This window comes from Cebus imitator, unplaced genomic scaffold (genome assembly GCF_001604975.1).
Source record: "Cebus imitator isolate Cc_AM_T3 unplaced genomic scaffold, Cebus_imitator-1.0 Scaffold486, whole genome shotgun sequence".
NCBI lineage: Eukaryota > Metazoa > Chordata > Mammalia > Primates > Cebidae > Cebus > Cebus imitator.
Window position 1 is genome coordinate 46,262 of NW_016107801.1, and position 17,088 is coordinate 63,349.

At 54.3% G+C, this 17,088-nt stretch overlaps 1 protein-coding gene across 2 annotated transcripts; it reads right to left on the bottom strand.

Annotated features, from left to right (window-relative positions):
- Nucleotides 1–8,315: 8,315 nt before the first annotated feature.
- On the bottom strand, nucleotides 8,316–13,719 carry LCN1 (lipocalin 1). 2 transcript variants are annotated; one of them, XM_017513063.2, is made up of 7 exons: nucleotides 13,576–13,719; nucleotides 13,001–13,131; nucleotides 11,349–11,419; nucleotides 10,697–10,807; nucleotides 9,741–9,842; nucleotides 9,514–9,540; nucleotides 8,316–8,499 (listed from the first exon to the last, which is right to left on the bottom strand). In XM_017513063.2, the coding sequence occupies exons 1-6, from the start codon at nucleotides 13,663–13,665 to the stop codon at nucleotides 9,515–9,517; spliced, it is 531 nt and encodes a 176-aa protein (XP_017368552.1). In that variant the 5' UTR covers nucleotides 13,666–13,719; the 3' UTR covers nucleotides 8,316–8,499; nucleotide 9,514. The 2 variants fall into 2 exon arrangements, with proteins under 2 accessions (XP_017368552.1, XP_017368551.1); XM_017513062.2 differs by having other exon boundaries at nucleotides 8,316–8,504; nucleotides 13,576–13,718.
- Between the last annotated feature and the right edge of the window lie 3,369 nt (nucleotides 13,720–17,088).

Sequence of the window (17,088 nt, forward strand, 5' to 3'; positions counted from 1 at the left end):
TCCTTTCTTTTCTTTTTTTTTGGAGACAGAGTCTGGAGGCTGGAGTGCAGCAGCACGATCTTGACTCATTCCAACCTCTACCTCCCGGCTTCAAATGATTCTCTTAGCTGGGATTACAGGCACGCGTCGTCACGCCCAACTACAGGCCACCCTTTCAACGCTCGTTATGTAGATAGCAGATGAACAGATGCATAGATCAATGGGACAGACAATAAAAAATCCTCAAACGGACCTGCACAAATACAACCAATTACGTTTTTACAAAGATGCAAAAACATTTCGATGGAGGAAAGACAGATTTTGTAGCAAATGGGCTGGAGCAGCTGGACATCCACAGACAAAACCACCAAACAAAAAGAACCACAACCTAGGTCTCGCACCCTTTATGAAAATTAACTCAAAATGGATCGTAGACTTCAACATAAAGCTGACAATTATAAAACTCTTAGAAAGCAAGAAAAGAAAATCTTTGGCTTATGGAGCTGGGTCAGGAGGTTTAGATTTGTCACCAAAAATATGATCCTTAAAAGGAAAAATTATTAAAATAGACTTCATCAGAATAAAAAACTTTTGCTCTGTAAGAGACCCTGTGAAGAGAATAAAAAGCCAAGCTAAACACTGAAAGAAAACATTTACAAAGTACGCATTCAACAAAGAATTCGTTTCTGTACTTTATAAAGAAATTTTCCAAACTTAACAGTTTCAAAAATAGAATGTAAGCAAAAGACCTGAAGGTGCACTTGACTAGAGAGAATATATGGATGGCAAAGAAACACATGGAAAGGTGTTCGACGTCATTAGTCATCAGCGAAACGCACATAAAAGCCGTGAAGTATCAGTACACATCTGTCAAGGCGGCTGAGATAAGATCATAGCGATCACCCTGAAGCCTGGTGAGGATGCATGGAAATGGGGCGGCTTCTGGAAAATGGCTTGACGGGTTTAAAAAAAAAAAACAAAACAACTAAACCTGCAGCAGGCATAGACCCCTGCAATAGCATCCCTGGGCCTTTGTCCCAGAGAAATGAAAAGTGATGTCCATGCAAAAACCTGTGTGTCATAACCCAGATCTACAAACACAATGTCCTCCAACAGGTGAATGGTTAGACAGACGGTGGTGCCCCCATAGCACGGAACACTACTCAGAAGTAAAACGGAATAAACTATTGATACATGCAACAATGGGATGAATCTCCAGAGAATGATGCTGCATGGGAAAAAAGCCAATCCCACGATTTTATGATTGCAGTAGATTGCATTCTTGAAATGAGCAGATTATGGTAGTGGAGAACAGGTCTGTCATCGCTGGGGTTGAGGCTGGGGCAAGCCAGGTGAAGATACACATGACCACTCTGTGCGACTTCTTACAACTCCATGGGAATCTACAATGTCTCAAGATTAAAAGTTTAATTTAAAAACCAAAATGAACATAAATGCTTTATTATTAATATTATTATTATTATTATTATTTGAGAAAGAGTCTTGATTTGTCACCCAGGCTGGAATGCAGTGGTGCAATTTCGGCTCACCACAACCTCTGCCCCCTGGGTTAAAGGGATTCTCATGCCTCAGCCTTCCAAGTAGCCGGGATTACAGGTGCATGCCACCACACTCAGCTAATTTTAAAACATATTTTTAGTAGAGACGGGATTTTGCCATGTTGGCCAGGCTGGTCTCAAACTCCTGACCTCAGGTGATCCACCCACCTCAGCCTCCCAAAGTGCTGGGAGTACAGGTGTGAGCCACCACGCCTGGCCACAAATTTTTTTTTAAACACCTAGAGCCAAAGACTCAGCAACTCCACTCAGAAGCATAATTTCAACAGCTACATTCCCCCATATGACCCAGTAGACGGGTTCAGTCGTTACTTACAAATCTTGGAAATGCCTCAGGTGTCCATCAGAATAGCAACGACTGAATAAAGGTTCATTTTATGTTTGATCTTTGCACACTTTCAATACATCGCTCATTCTTTGGGGCATAAGGATTACATCAATGAATAAAACAAACCAATGTCCTGCTCTCATGAGGCTGACATTCTAGGTGCAGGGGACATAAAATGAACAAAATACATAAGTGAATTGCGGTGCCAGCTGTCAATGTCTCACCTCCAGCTCCACGTGTTCCCTCCGTGGCCAGTTCCGAGGCAGTGGAGTGGAGCCAGCAGGCACTTCTCCTGTGCGCCTGGTGCAACGCTGAGCTTTGTCGGTAGAGGCGTAGGGGAAGCGCCTCCCAGCCTGGGTCCAGGATGCTTCCATTTCTTTCTTTTTCTTTCCCTTACTGTACAGACGGCATGGCACAAGTCAGAAACGTCTGGCACTCACCACATTGAATTCAGGGGACCCCCCGGATGGCTTCCTATTCAGATTCAGTGGCACCCGCACATGTGGGTTCCCAGTGACTCTTGTAGGCTTCCCAGCCCAGCTCACCTGCCTCCGGGAGGGAAGAGAGGCTTCCTGCCTGCCAGGCCCAGCCCGCGTTTCCCTACCTGCTGGCTCTGCCCTGACCATGGACCAGCTCTGGCTGGGGCAACCCAGCAAGCTTCTCCAGCATCCCTCGGCCACATGGGGATCTGAAGGCAGCTTCTAATCCACGAGGTCTGAACCCAGCCTGTGGAAGGGACCCCGCCTCTGTTTATTTCTTCCTTAGCTGGTTTCCTGCAATCCTGAGCCATTCTTTGTGGTTGTCTTTAAACCTCTGTAGCTGACTGTTCACTGTGTAAGCAATCCCTGTTCCATCTGTCATCTCTGGATCCTGATGGGGCACTGGTTCATATAATTATATTTTATTTCAAACAATGCTCATGCTATGGAAAAAGCAAAGCGGACAAGTTGGCAGGGAGTGTCGGGACAAGGGGTTATTTGTCCTTTAAATGAAAAGATGAGGAACAGCCTCGCCAAGGTGGCATTCAAACACCAAATTTAAGACACGAAGGAGGCGAGCCATGAGCTTGTCAGCTGGAAGAGGCGTCCAGGTGGCAGGAGCATCCAATGCCGGCCTGGAGGTGGGAGAACGCTGGCAGTTTCCAGGAACACACCACAGAGCAGCCGCAGCAAATGATCCAGGGACACTGGCCCCATGTGAGGCTGGGGAGAGGGCGGAACCGCCACGTAGGGCTTGAGGACCACCATGAGGACTTCAGCTTCTGCTCTGAGTGAAAGACTCTGCAGAGCTCTGACAAAGGCAAGCTGTGACTTGCGTATTTAAGGGGTCACTCCAGTTGCTGCACTGAGAACAGGTTTTGGGAGCAAATGTAGAAGCAGAGAAGCCAGTTAGGAAGATGCGGCAATCACCCAGGATGGTGCGTTCATTTCTACCTGGGACTCCCAGAGAACAGGGTATGGACTTCCCTGTCCCACCACAAACAGAGGGAAAGCGGCCCCAAGTGTGAAACGCTTGTGTTTAGACACGGGACGCAGACAGCCAGGGCTGTGATCCCTGAGAGGGGGTGCTAACGAGCTCAGCGGGGTCATGGCAGCCTTAAGCCTGGAGGGAATTTTAACCCACTGCAGAGAGGGGAACCCGACAGAGCAGGGGTCACGTGGTGTGGACGGGACACAGACTGGACTCTGGGCTTCGCAAATGACTAGAATGTGAGAGACAAGGAAGCAGACAGGAGGGCACTCCACAGAGGAACAGCTCCAGAAACATACAGGGGGGTCCTCAAGACCACAGCTAAATACCGGTCCACGCAGGAAGAAGGCGGAACTCCGCAGGGCCAGAGAAAAGAATGTCTGAGTAAAGAAGAATTCCAAGGAACTGAGGAAAATCAACATCCCACAAACACAGGTGCAAGAATGAGTTGAGACGCCAAACAACGGGGAAAGAATAGTCTTCGACAAATGGCTTTGGGATATTGGATGTCCACATGCAGAAGAATAAAGTGGGTCCTCATGCCCCACACAAGGTTTTACCCAAAATGGACCAAAGACCTAAACGTAAGAGCTAAAACTGTGCAACTCTTAGAAGATGTGCAAATCTCTGTGACCTTGGCTTTGACAATGAATTCTTCTCTATACACGTCCCTGGCGAGGCCCCAGCCCCCGACTGCCTGCCTGAGAGCTCAGCACTGCAGGAGAATTTGGTGTCCTGGCCACACCCAGCCGCCCCTTCTTAGAGCATTTGCTAAAAAGGGCTTACGCCTGTGCCTCCTTCCTCTGCCCCTTGAGAAGTCCGTGTTTCTCCTACAATGCAGAAGTGTCTCTCAGGCTGGGCGCGGTGGCTCACATCTGTAATCTCAGCACTTTGGGAGGCTGAGGTGAGCAGATCACTTGAGGTCAGGAGTTCGAGACCAGCCTGGCCAACATGCTGAAACCCTGTCTCTACTAAAAATACAAAAATTAGCCAGGTGTGGTGGCAGGTGCCTGTAATCCCAGCTACTCGGGAGGCTGGGACAGGAGAATTGCTTGAACCTGGGAGGTGGAGGAGGTTGCAGTGAGCTGAGATAGCACCACTGCACCCAGCCTGGATGACAGAGCAAGACTCTGTCTCAAAATAAAAAAAAGGTTATTCTCAAGGACCTGCAAGCCATTCCTTAGAAATGTGATCTTCGGGAAGAATGGGCCTCCGTTTCCCAGACCCTGTTGGCAGAAGACTCCTGCCTTCCATAATTACCACACAGCCGACCCCGCTGCGCTGACCCTGACCAGCCCTCTGTGACTTTTCACTGGAGCCCCACTCTCTTCTGCACCCCCATTCTCCCTTCACAGCGCCCCTTCACCCCTGCACAAAGTGGCGTGGAACCCTGTCCCTGGCTCTCAGAAGCTGCTGAATAAAATCTGCCCTCAGCACTGTAGCTAGCGTCCAGCGTGGCTCACGGTTGACGATGAATCCAAAATGCCGGATTCACGCATTGGCCTAGCGGGAGAGCAGCTCTAACCGTGGCTTCCAGGACTGGCTGAGCAGGCATGGCCACCTCCTTCACAGGGGCTGGGACGCCGGGATGGCTCCACATAACATGGAGAAAGGACTCTGGGCTGCAGGCGTTTGAAAAGTTCCCAGGATTTGCTTTAGGCTGGGAGGGGAAGACACAGCCATGGGGATGACTGAGGACGAAGGCTTGTGACACTCAGGTCCCTAGAAACAGGAGGGGCGGGGCTCGCGGAAGCACCAGGGCCTGTCGGGAGGCACGGGTGGTGGGGAGGGGGTGGGCAGGAGGACAGTGTGGGCAGAGCCTGCACTGCGGTTCCCACGTTTCCACGGGAAGGAATGGAGGAAGCAGGGTGAACAGGCTCAGGGTGGGCTGGTTTCAATAGTGTCCCAGGCTCTGGAGTGTGAGGACTGGCTGTCCCTAGTGTCCGGTACCTGCCCTGGCGAGGGTGTGGGCTCTGGACTGGCTGGTTTGCCTATGGAAGGCACCCTTACAGACAAGCCATCAGCTGTTTCTAGAAATTAGCCAGCTCCAGGAGAAGCACTTCCTCCAGGGTGGGGAAGGCCCCAGATGTCAGTGTGTCCAAATCCAGAAAGTAAAGGCCTTGGTTCACACAGAGGGAGGGTGTCAGAGACAGGTGGTGCCATCATTTGAAAGGCAAAGCTTACTGTAAAGAACTCCCAACTGGTGAAAGAAAAGGGGCTGCCGCCGGTAAAGAGGACTCTAAAACCACAGAAATAACAGAGACGGAGCCAGCTCTACCCCAGGGCTGAGGCTGAGCACCCGGGTAGGAACAACCTGGAAGGCGCTCAGGCCTCCCTGGAGAGGGTGTGTCTGTGGCCCCTGGGACGGCAGAGAAGTTCGCTGACTTTGGGAACCCAAGAAATCACCAAATGCCACCCATGGGGCTGCTGCTGACTTCACTGAGTCTGAGCTCCACCTGGCATCCCGCTTGCCAGCCAAGCCCCTCAGGACAGAGATGGAAGAAGAAGACCCCTGAATGTAAAGGGAAGCCCCTTCTTCCAGCACCCTTGGCTACCAAGACCCAACAGTGCACCAGCTACGAAGGAGAAGCGTGTGAGGGTCCCGCTCCAGGCGCACACAGGATCATCAAGCACCGTTAGAAACCGAGGGCAATAAACCCAGAGCTGGCATAGAACCCAAATGGCCAGGGATTCCGAATGTGGGGTGCACACTCACCACCCCATCTGCCTCCCCTCCTTCCAAGTCCACTGTGAATTAAGGATGTCGCCATCACCCCTAGAGCAGCCATTTTTAAAATAATGCAGAGAGGGATAAGGAAAAACCCAACACATGCTTGAGATAAAATTGGGATGAACGGAGACGTTGGGGCTGATGTGTGGCCCCTGGACCTTCCGCCACATCTTCCAAGGTGCCACCCCCCCCCCCGCCCGGCCCTCCTTCTTCACTGCCTTCTTCACGGCCACTTTCCTCCCCACCAGTCCTCCAGGGACACCTCCTCTCCAGACGGCCCCTCCGCACCAGACCCTGCGCCTCCCTGAGGCATCCATTGCGGTCCAGCGCCTCCCAAACCCCCTTTGGAAGGGACTGATTGAGGCGTCGATTCGGGTCCAGAGGTCCCTCTCCAGCTCCGGCGCAGTCACGCTCTGGTCCCTGTGAGAGTTCTCCGAATCTCCGAATCTCCACACGTAGCGAGGGCTGCTCCCTTCTGGGGTGCCCCCCAGGTGGGGCGTCAGTCTTCCTCCATCACTGCTGCCCTTCACCCTCTCCTGTCTGCACAGTCACCCAGACTGCTGCCCGGCCTCGGCTCTGGCACTGGCCCTATGGGAGAGGCTGGTGCTGGCTTCCCCGTGGAGGTCGTATGGGGCACGCAGCACTTTCTGAGCTACACGTGCGTGCACGGGCTCTTCGCACTCATCGGCGCGGCGTCTGAAGACTGGTGCAGTGGCAGCCCTCGTGGTCACGTCCACCCTCTGCAGGTGACACCTGCTGCAGCCATGTCACCCCTGGAGCCTGGCAGATGGGAGATGGAGCTGGGCATGGGTGGCACCAGCTACGAGAACCTCAGAGCCCTCGTAAGAACCGAGCTTCGTCTTGAGATACAGAAAGTGGAGCCCAAGCGGAATCAGGTTTCTTTTATTTTTCATCTTATTTTTTGAGACAGGGCGTCTCTCTGTCTCCCAGGCTGGAATGCTGTGACATGTTCATAGCTCACTGCATCTCCTGGGCTCAAACAATCCTCCCACCTCAGCCTCCCAAGTGGCTGGGACTACAGGTGTGTGCCATTAAGCCCAGCTAATTTTTGGGTGGGGGTAGAGATGGGGGCTTGCTCTGTTGCCCAGGCTGGTCTCCAACTCCCAGCTTCAAGTGATTCTCTCACCTCCGCCTCCCAAAGTGCTGGGAACACAGGCACGAGCCACCATGCCCGGCCAGAATCGACTTTTTTGAAAATGCAGTCTTGAAGTAGTGTTCAGGCCCGGCTAAGCCCAACCCCTTCTTCCTGAGCAGCTGATTGGTCCACACAGCAGCTCTGCCCTAGTCACACGGTCCCTCTCCGGGGCCACTCCCCACCAGCCCTCATTGCCCTAAGGCCAGGTAGCAGACAATCAGGGACGGCCCCTATGCCCTGGAGCAGAGAAATGACTCCTGTTAGCTGGCCACGGGCAGCCGCGTCCTCACCCGCTACCCTCTCCGCTCCCTCTACATAGGCTGTCCCTGAGCTCCAACGGCTACTGTCCTGTCCCGGGCGCAAGCCAACCCGTGTGGCCCTGCCGGGCCGCCACTCTCTCCTGCAGAACAGTGAGTCACTAAGAGTCTGCCTCTCCTCACTCCCAGCATGACTGTGGTGCTGCGCCGTCTAAGGAAACCTTAAATCCTACAAACCGCCAGGCTCAGGAAAGGCGCCTGCGTGAGGTAGCACCTGTGGTGGCTGTCCCCAAGCTGGGAACATGCTGTCCCAAACCTGCCCATGCACAGAGAGGGACAGCGTTGGGCCAGGCCCTGGGGGGCAGAGCTGGTGAGGTTTGCCTGAGGATAGGGCTGGTGAGATCCAGCCTGGAGCTGCTGTCTCCTCCCCCCACATCCAAACTCAGGGTCCGTGCCCAGGGCCCAGGTGGCCCTGCCCAGTCCCCCTCTGGGGCAGCAGCTGCAGAGTCCCAGGCCTTCGGGTCTTACTTGTGTGGGACCAAGGAGCAGAGCCCTGCCCCACCCTGCTCACTGCCAGAGCCTGAGCTCCATGGGCGGCTGACCTGCAGGAAGCACCCCGGGACCCTCAGGCCCAGCCCCCAGCACCCACCCGCCCGCCAGGCCCCTCACACCATTGACCTGCAGCACCCACCATGGAGAACTGGGCCGAGGCTGGTCCTCTGTCCTTCCTCCCACTTCCCACCCTTTCCCTGCACCCAAGGGAGCACCCAGCCAGGCCCCACCCCAAAGGACCCCACAGATAGGCGGAGTCACCAGGAACTGCTGAAGCTCTTTATTGAGAACCAGGAGGGGGACACAGAGCGGGAGGAAGGGGGGCGCTGGTAGGAAGGGGTGCAGCCGCCCGGGTTCTGCAGGGGCGAGGGGGCTTTCTCCATGTCCCTGTGAATGACGGAGGTGCTGGGTGGTGCCATCCTTGGGCTGCTGAGGAGCCAAGGTGCCCTCTGCCCTAGAAAGTGGGGGAGGGTGAGTGAGCCCAGGACAGGGAGGGTGGGAGTGGGATGCTTCGTGGGGGCGCATGTGAGCTCTCAGGGACTATGGTGTGGGGTGCACATGTGGGTTCTAGGGGACTGCAGGGTGGAGGCACATTCGGGCTCTCAGGGACTGTTGTGTGGGGGGCACATGCACATTCTCACAGACTAGGGTGTGGGGGCTCATGCAGGGCTCTCAGGGGTTATGGTGGGGGTCACAAGCCGGTCTCTCGGGGGCTATGGTGTGGGGGGCACATGCGGGCTCTTGGGGGCTATGGTGGGGGTCACATGTCCGGCCCTCGGTGGCTATGGTGTGGGGGGATACACAGGGGGCTTTCGGGGGTTGCAGGTGGAGGCTTCAGCCTCCAGATTTGAGCAGATGGGGCAGGGACCCCTGCAGGCTGCCCACAGAGCTCCCTGCCGAGTGAAGAGGCATCGGGTCATTGCAGACCAAGGGGAGGGTGTGGGAAGGACAGCAATGCGGTCGGGATTCTGGCTCCCCCCACACCTGGGCAGGTGACCTCAGGTGAGTCTGAACCTCTGGTTCCCTCGTGCAGCCAGCGAGGGGCCCATCTGACACAGTGAGCATAGGCACACCTGCTGCTTTGCTGAATCTTTGAGCAATTCATGGGGTAAGCGGGGTCACAAGGACGGCTGAGGGTGAGGGGTGTTGAGGAGGAACCTGAATCTCCCACCTGCTCCCATGCACGGGGCTGTGGGGTAGACACCGTCTCCGCCAGCAACCAGCAAAGGCAGGCTTGGCACTGCGGGCTTCCTAGCTGCCCAGGAGTCACGCCCAGGGCAAGAGCAGAGGCCGGTGCCCAAGTGCAGGTAGCTCAGGAGCAGAGCTCACACTTGCCTGGCCCACGTGGGGCGTCTCCCACCCAGGTAGGAGTGGGGTGGGTGGGAGAGACCCCTCGGCCTCTTGAAGTGCCACTGAGCCCCAGGGCTGGTTTTCTCAAGTGTCCTCTAAAGCTGTTCACTCACCCTAATCGCTCCCTGGAGAGCAGGTTTCTGCAGGAAAAGGAAGCACAGGTGAGTCAGGAGGCCCCAGGAATGCAGTCAGGACTGGGGCCCTCATCGGCCGCCAGCTCCACCACCCCAGGAAAGACAAAGCCAGAATTACACGCAGCGCAACTATGTGCCCGAGCAATGCGGCTCTGCCAATGTCCCCACGCAGGGACATGGGGACTCCACAGGGCCATCCTTCCTACCGCTCTGCCTGGGGATGAGGATGTTCTCTGTGCTGAGCCCACGTGCCCCTGCAGCCTTCTCAAAGTCCTCCAAGGCTTCCGGGTTGTTCTCGGGGTCTCTTCCTGTGGGTACCAGGATGAGATGTGGGTGCTCCCGGCAGCACTGGGCAGTCGCCGGGACCCCTGTCCCAGCCTGGAGGCCTGAGCTGGGCTGGGGAGGGACACCTCACCCACCACGGGGGGACTTGAACCCAGAGGCCCTCAGGCTGGCAAAGTGGTACCAGGGCACTGTGGACAGCTCGGGAGGCTCCCGCGGCAGCAGAACTGGGAGAAGTGGGAAGGGCTCTCCGTCTGTGCCGGAGCATCTCCCAGAGTGAGGATGGACAGATGGCAGGACGGGCCGCCCTGAAGGAAGCGCCTCTCCCCTCTGGGGCAGCAGGGCACTGCCTGTCCCACGCCTCTATGATTCGCACACCCCTGGCTCCAGGGAGAGCTCAGGAGCCTTCGCGGGCCTCGTCCTCAGGCAGGGACGGCACTGACGCACCACTGTCTGCAGGCGCCACCTCGTCCAGAGTTCAACCCCAGGAGCTGGAACGTCCTTTCCACGCAGACTCCTGCTCACATCCCTGCTCCTCTCCCCTGCTGGACACCCCGCAGGAACGCGCCCAAGGATGACACTGCAGGGAGCTGCCCCAGGGGAGGGCCTGGTCCACCTGGTGACACGTGTGACCTCTAAGCCCCTGTGCTGACAGCCGCGGCTCCTTCCTGCCTCCGCTGCAGACCTAGGCTGGGGCATCCTGAATCCTGAACTCCAGGGCTGGGAATTGAGGCTTTTATCAGGAAAACCCTTCCTAAGGAAACTGCAGTAGGTTCCTGGGTCCCAGTGGCTTCTCCCGTGGAAAGAGGGTGCAGGAGACCAAGGGAGGAGGGAGGGCAGGAGAGAGGCTCGGGCCGCAGGGTGGGAGTGCGGGACCCACCCATGAGCTTTGCCCCTCGGATCGGCTTCCCTTGCAGCTCGCCCTCACAGTAAAGGATGTAGTGGTCCTTCACATGCGACCTGATGATGTACGCCACGTGCTTGCCCCCGTCTGCAGAAGGACAGCAGCACAGTTCTGAATTAGCCACTGGAGACTTCAGAGCGGATCTCAGGACAGCGTGCAGCCCTGGGCCCAACAAGACCCAGCCTCCAGAGCTCCCGACCCAAGTTACCCACCAGGTCTGAGCCCCAGGCCAGGGACCCCCACTTCCCAGGAACTTGATACACCCGAGAGGCAGCCACATCCCAAACCAGTGAGGCGTGGGAGGTTCTGGGTGCAGAGGTGGGAGTTGAGGTGCAGCCCCCGCAGCCAAGTACAACTCTGCTCCTGGTCCCACCTGGGCCTCAGCCACAGCTACAGGGAAAGCCCAGAGGGTCCATCCCGGGACAAACCAGCCACTCCTGGTGTTTGCGGTCAGGGGTTCCCGTCTCTAATGCAAATTGGCCAGGAGATGGGGGAGTGGGCTTTTAGTGGGGTCAGAAGGCAGCAAAAGTCTTCCCAGGCCAAAAGGCCACCTCAAAAAGGCACTGGCTGACCCCCCACTTTCAATATGTGTTTGAGCTCAGGCTCCGGCTCAGGCTCCAGGACTCACCAGCCGTGTATTTTCCTGGCTCTTCAGTTTTCTCCAGGATGGCCTTCATCTCCTGGCACTGGCCACTTATCCTGGAAAACAGAAGCTCCCTGGCAAAGCGTTCCTGGCCTGTGCCTCCCCCGGCCTGGGAGCAGCCACGCCGCAATGCCCTGCAAAGGTGGCCCCGGGTCTGCCACACGCCCATGGAGGAGGGTGCTTCTCTGCATCTCAGACCAGGCGCCAGCGGCCCCTCCAGGCCACACTGGAGTTCCTGCGGTCTCCCGAGGTGGCCAGGAGCTCTGCACCACTCCTGGTGGCTGCCTTCCTAACCCCTCTGCCATGTTTGCTGCCAGAGGGACCTGGGCTGCCTGGTTTGCAGGCAGTGTCTGTGGCGTGGGTCTGAGCCCTCATCCCACCAGCTGCTTGCTTCCTTTTGGAGATATGCAGGGTCAAGCCCCAGGTCCACCATCATCTGGCCCAGAGGGAAAGGTTGAGTTGGGGGCTTTCGGGAAAACAACAGACAAACATCAGGGTCATTGCCAGGGTCAGTGACTTCCTAAGGGCTGGTCCCCAGGACCAGAGCACAGCACTGTATGCCACTCAGGGGGAAGCTACGCGGGGGTGAAATCACACTGGTGGGAAGTGGCACAGGTGGGAGCCACACAGATGAAATCATACAGGTGGGAGGATGTGCAGGTGGGAACCACACATGGTGAAATCACACAGGTGGGAAGATGTGCAGGTGGGAGCCACATGATTAAAATCACACAGGTGGGAAGGTGAGCAGGTGGGAGCCACGCGGGTGAAATCACAGAGGTGGGAAGTTGCACAGGTGGGAGCCACGCGGGTGAAATCATACAGGTGGGAAGGTGCACAGGTGGGAGCCACGTGGGTGAAATCACACAGGTGGGAAGATGTGCAGGTGGGAGACATGTGGGTAAAATCACACAGGTGGGAAGGTGAGCAGGTGGGAGCCATGCGGGTGAAATCACACAGGTGGGAAGCTGCACAGGTGGGAGCCACGCGGGTGAAATCATACAGGTGGGAAGGTGCACAGGTGGGAGCCACGCAGGTGAAATCACACAGGTGGGAAGGTGCACAGGTGGGAGCCACGAGGGTGAAATCACACAGGTGGGAAGATGCACGGGTGGGGGCCACACAGGTGGGAAGTCACAGATGTGAGCCACGTGGGTGGAAGTGGCACAGGTGAGCACTACACAGGGACTTCCAAGGGGTCTTCTCCATGATGTCCTACGTCCCCTCTTGGTCATTCTGCAAGCCTCATCCCTGCGCTTCTCCAGAGCAGAATTTACTGCCAGGGCTACGAGTCCACAGTCCATGGGCCCTGCCTGCGGGTCTGACTCTGGTCTAAGGTAAATACCTTTTCCCAACGGGTCCTGCACAGCACCAGACATTCCCCAGTGGGCGAATGAAGTGCGCAGTACCCAGCACTGCCCCTGGTAGCCCACGGGGTCTGATCCGAGGCCTCTGCCCCCCAGGCCCCCCCAGCCGAGGCACCTCAGTGGCACAGTTTGCCCTCAAGCATTACAGGAGGGGCTGAGAGGGTCCTTCCAGCAGGTCTGCCCACCTCCCCAGCACCAGAGCGCTCCCGGGTAGGGAAACGAAGGCCATAGACCAGGTTGCAGGCTGCCCAGCCAGCTGGCGACACTCACAGCATGGTGACCTTGGCTTCCAGGTTGCCCCCTTCCAGGGTCGTGAGGGTCATGGGTGTCACCGATTCCAGATTCATCTCAGGAAGCTCCCTGTCCACCGTCATGGCCTTTAGATACCATGTCCCTGATGCCTGGAGAAGTTCCTCTATATCAGGCTCAGACCGACCGCTCCAGAGCCTCTCCCCGCTTCCCTGGTCTGCAGCCCTCAGACTTTACCCCACCCCGAGGGCTGGAGACGAGGTGCATTCCCCAATCTGACCCACCCAGAAAACACCCAGCGCCTCGCCAGGCCCACCTGAAGATGGCTCCAGTCCCTGCAATTCAGCCAGGACCACGGGATCCCTCACCCCCAGGGGAGAAGTGAAGTCAGCCGGACCCCCACCCTCCCAGCCTTGCCCCCCGCCCCCCCAGCCCAGACTCCTGCTGCCCCTTCTCACCATTCCCTTGGGACAGGGCTTTAACACCCAACCCGAAAATGAGGGTCTCCTTGGATGGGGGAAGGATGGGGTCTCCATCCAGCAGTCTCAGCCTCACCCCACACCCACTCCAGCCCACCCTTCTCATCTGAGCCTCACATCCTGAATATCCTCGTCCGAGGCCAGGAGGTGGTGGGCCTGCAGGGCAGCAATGAGGCTGAGGCTGACAGTCAGGAGCAGGGCCTTCATCTCCAGGGTCTGAGTTCACGGCAGCCTGATACGTGGCTTGCTGGGGCTGGGAGAGGCTGTGCTGCTTCTCCCGTGGCTGCCCTTTATACTGCTGGGCTCAGGGTCCCCTGGGTACCTGGCACAGGTGACTGACCAATCCCTTCCTGGATGTAAACACGGCCAGTTCTGCAATGGAGCAGATAACGTGCCATTGTTGGAGGCTGGTGAATAACAGCTTGTTAATCCCACAGGATCATGCGGACAGGGCCACGTGCAGAGGAGCGGGTCTGCAGATTTCATCTGGGAGGAAACTGAAGGGAGTGAAAGGCGTGCAGGCCTCCTGGGGACGTGTGTGGCAGTAAAGGCGCCCTCCAGCCATCCCACACGCACTGGTGTGCACACCACCAAAGGGGTTTTGGGTTGGAGTCTGAGGGCCATGGGCTTGGGGCTCAGCTGAACTTCCTGCATCTCTGGGCAGGTTACTTGGCCTCAGATTCATCCTGGAAAAAGAGGAACCCTGCTGTGTGAACATGGTACCATGTGTATTTAAGGAGTGTGCCCATACTCCTCAGCAAGGTGTGCAATAAGGACCTTCTCTGCTCCACACACAGAGCAGCAATAGGTTGGACAGACAGAAGACCAAGACAGGTGAGTGTGTACATGCATGTGCGTACATGCAGACATGCACACACACGCGCACGCACACATATTCACATAAAACCAGGAATGGAGGAGAAGCGCAGGCTGGTGATGGGGCTGAGGTGGGCCTGTTGGCTCCAAGTCCCAAGGCAGGCAGAGAAGGCCAGGGTCCAGCTCCTGGGAGTGATGTGTGCGGCTTTCCTGAGTCCAGGCAGGAGGCTGGAAGCCCTTCCTGACACATCCAGGGCTGTAACTTCTTATAACTGGGTGGACTCTGTGGCATAGGAGGGCAAGAGGACAGCGACGCAGCCGTGAGAGCAGAAGCTGAGATGAGCCATCCTCAGAAAGGGTGACTTTATCTGTGACACCCTCCACATCACCGCAGAGCAGAAGCCTGGGACCCAGGATGGGGCAGAGGCTACGAAACACGGCTCAACAAGATGGCGGAGAAAGGCAGACACGCAGAGGCACGACCTCCTCACCTTGAAATGAGCTAGCAGGGCGAGGTTCCAAATGACCCAAGGCAACAGCACTCTGAGAAAGGCAGGCTTAAAATGAGCAATTGGTGCAGGAACTTACACCAGCTAAGGAAAGTCTGACACACACTTTAAAACTGCAGGAGTATGACTGAAATGCCTAGCGATTTAAAAATATATAAAGTGTAAAATTAGAACAGGCCAGAATAAAAGAAACACGAGAGATGAAATAGAAATAATTACAAATCTTGAAGATGAATAATAAAGTGAATAAAAAAACTCAACAGACAGGACCAATTCCAGACTTGACATAGTGGAAGAGACTTAGTGTTGGGGAAGATACTTCTAACAAAGTCACCAAAGACAGAGCAATCTGGAAGAAAATTGAGGCGTTACAGATAGATTCAGTCTCCAGCCTGCAGCTAGTAACAAAATGAGTGGAGGAAACCAACCAGAGTGCAGCAGCTCTGAAAACACACACACACACACACACACACACATGCACACATGCATACATGTGCATATATGCACATGCACATACACACACGCACACATTCATGCACATACACATGCACTCATGCACATACACACATACACACAACCACATGCACATGCATACAACACACATGCACATACACATGCACCCACACATGCACACCCACATACACATGCAGACATACATGCATATAACACACACATGCACACATACACAAACACATGCACACACACATCCACATATACATTCACATACATATGCACATACACACATACACACACCCACTTACACATGCGTACATACACACATGCATGCACACATACACACACATACACACATGCACACACACACATGCACAAAGTTAAGACACATGGAGAATAGATCAAGAGGCTCCAATATAAATGGAATAGGAGTTCTCAAAGAAAAACATTTTTTAAACGGCAACAAAGCAACATAATGGCTCAGGATTCTCTAGAATTCAAAAGACATCAGATCCCAGATCTCACTTACAAACCAAGGAATGATCAAAATTGAGAAATCCACTCCTAGAATATTAAAGTGAAATGCAGATCATCCAGAAAAGGAGAAAAAAGTCAAAATGGCCAGAAAGAAGAGCCTCACAGCCTACCAAAAACACAGATGTGAGCTGACGGCAGACTTCTCAGCAGCAACACTGCCTCCCGGAAGACAATGGAGTGACATCTTTAACAAACCCAGGGAGGACAATATTTACCTTTGCATGTTATTCTCAGTGCAACTTTCATAAAATGCTGAAGGCAAAATAAAGACATCTCAGACACTGAAAAACAGCTGAGAGTGTTTCCCACTCACTGGCCTCCATTAAAGGAGCTTTGAAAGGGAGAATTTTAGCAAGTCTGTAGCAGACTGGGGCAGCGGGGATAAATGATGTCAGCAAAGCGAACTACCTGCTGGCCGTACAAACACGAATGGTGCAGACTTTGATGCAGGGAGGAAGGTTCCATTTTAGTGGATATTTAAAGAGTGTTAAATTCACACAAAACACACTTGTGCCCATATGCATGGGTTCATATGAATGAAAAGATGCACATTAAGCACAGGAAAATAGTGAGCTATGGTGAGAGGGAAGTAGAAAGGGGCAGGCAGGGATAATAAATTTCCCAAACAAATGAAGAAGGCTGTTAGACACAAGCATGATTTATTTTTCATCAGCGTGGATGAAAAGTTTCATCGACATGAAAACAATTGAAAGCATAATCACAAGATGAATATTCATGAATTTGAAGGCACACTGAATAAAAATGCAAGAAGCCAAAACAGACTGAAGAACAAAGGAGCCAAATCCACAGTCGGAACAGGAGATGCCAGTACTTCTCCATTCGACACAGAGAGCTAGAGTTTTTAAAGTTCATACTAATGAAGAAGATTTGGAACCAAAATTGTAAAGTATACAAAGACACTGCCCCAACAGCTAAACAATTACATTGTTGTAATTGTTACAATGAACAATTCTTAATTGTTAATTCTTATTAAGGACACATGGAATCATTTAAAAATTAGGCCACATACCAGGCAATATGGGGAATTTCACAGAACCAACACAGCAGAGCCTGCCCTTTTCAGCTACAAGGCAATAAAACTAGAATGAGCAACGAGCAGAGCGTTACATAAAGAGAAAAGTTCAAGTCTACGGCCTTAGATGCATCTATTATACGATGAAAAATAAGTTAGGCATTTAAATAGAAAACAATAACACATAACCTAAAGATATCAGAAGACAGAACTAATAAAGAAGAGAAGTCCGTGGACCAGAGAATACAGAAAAAGTGAGATAACCCACAAAAGCAAAACTGG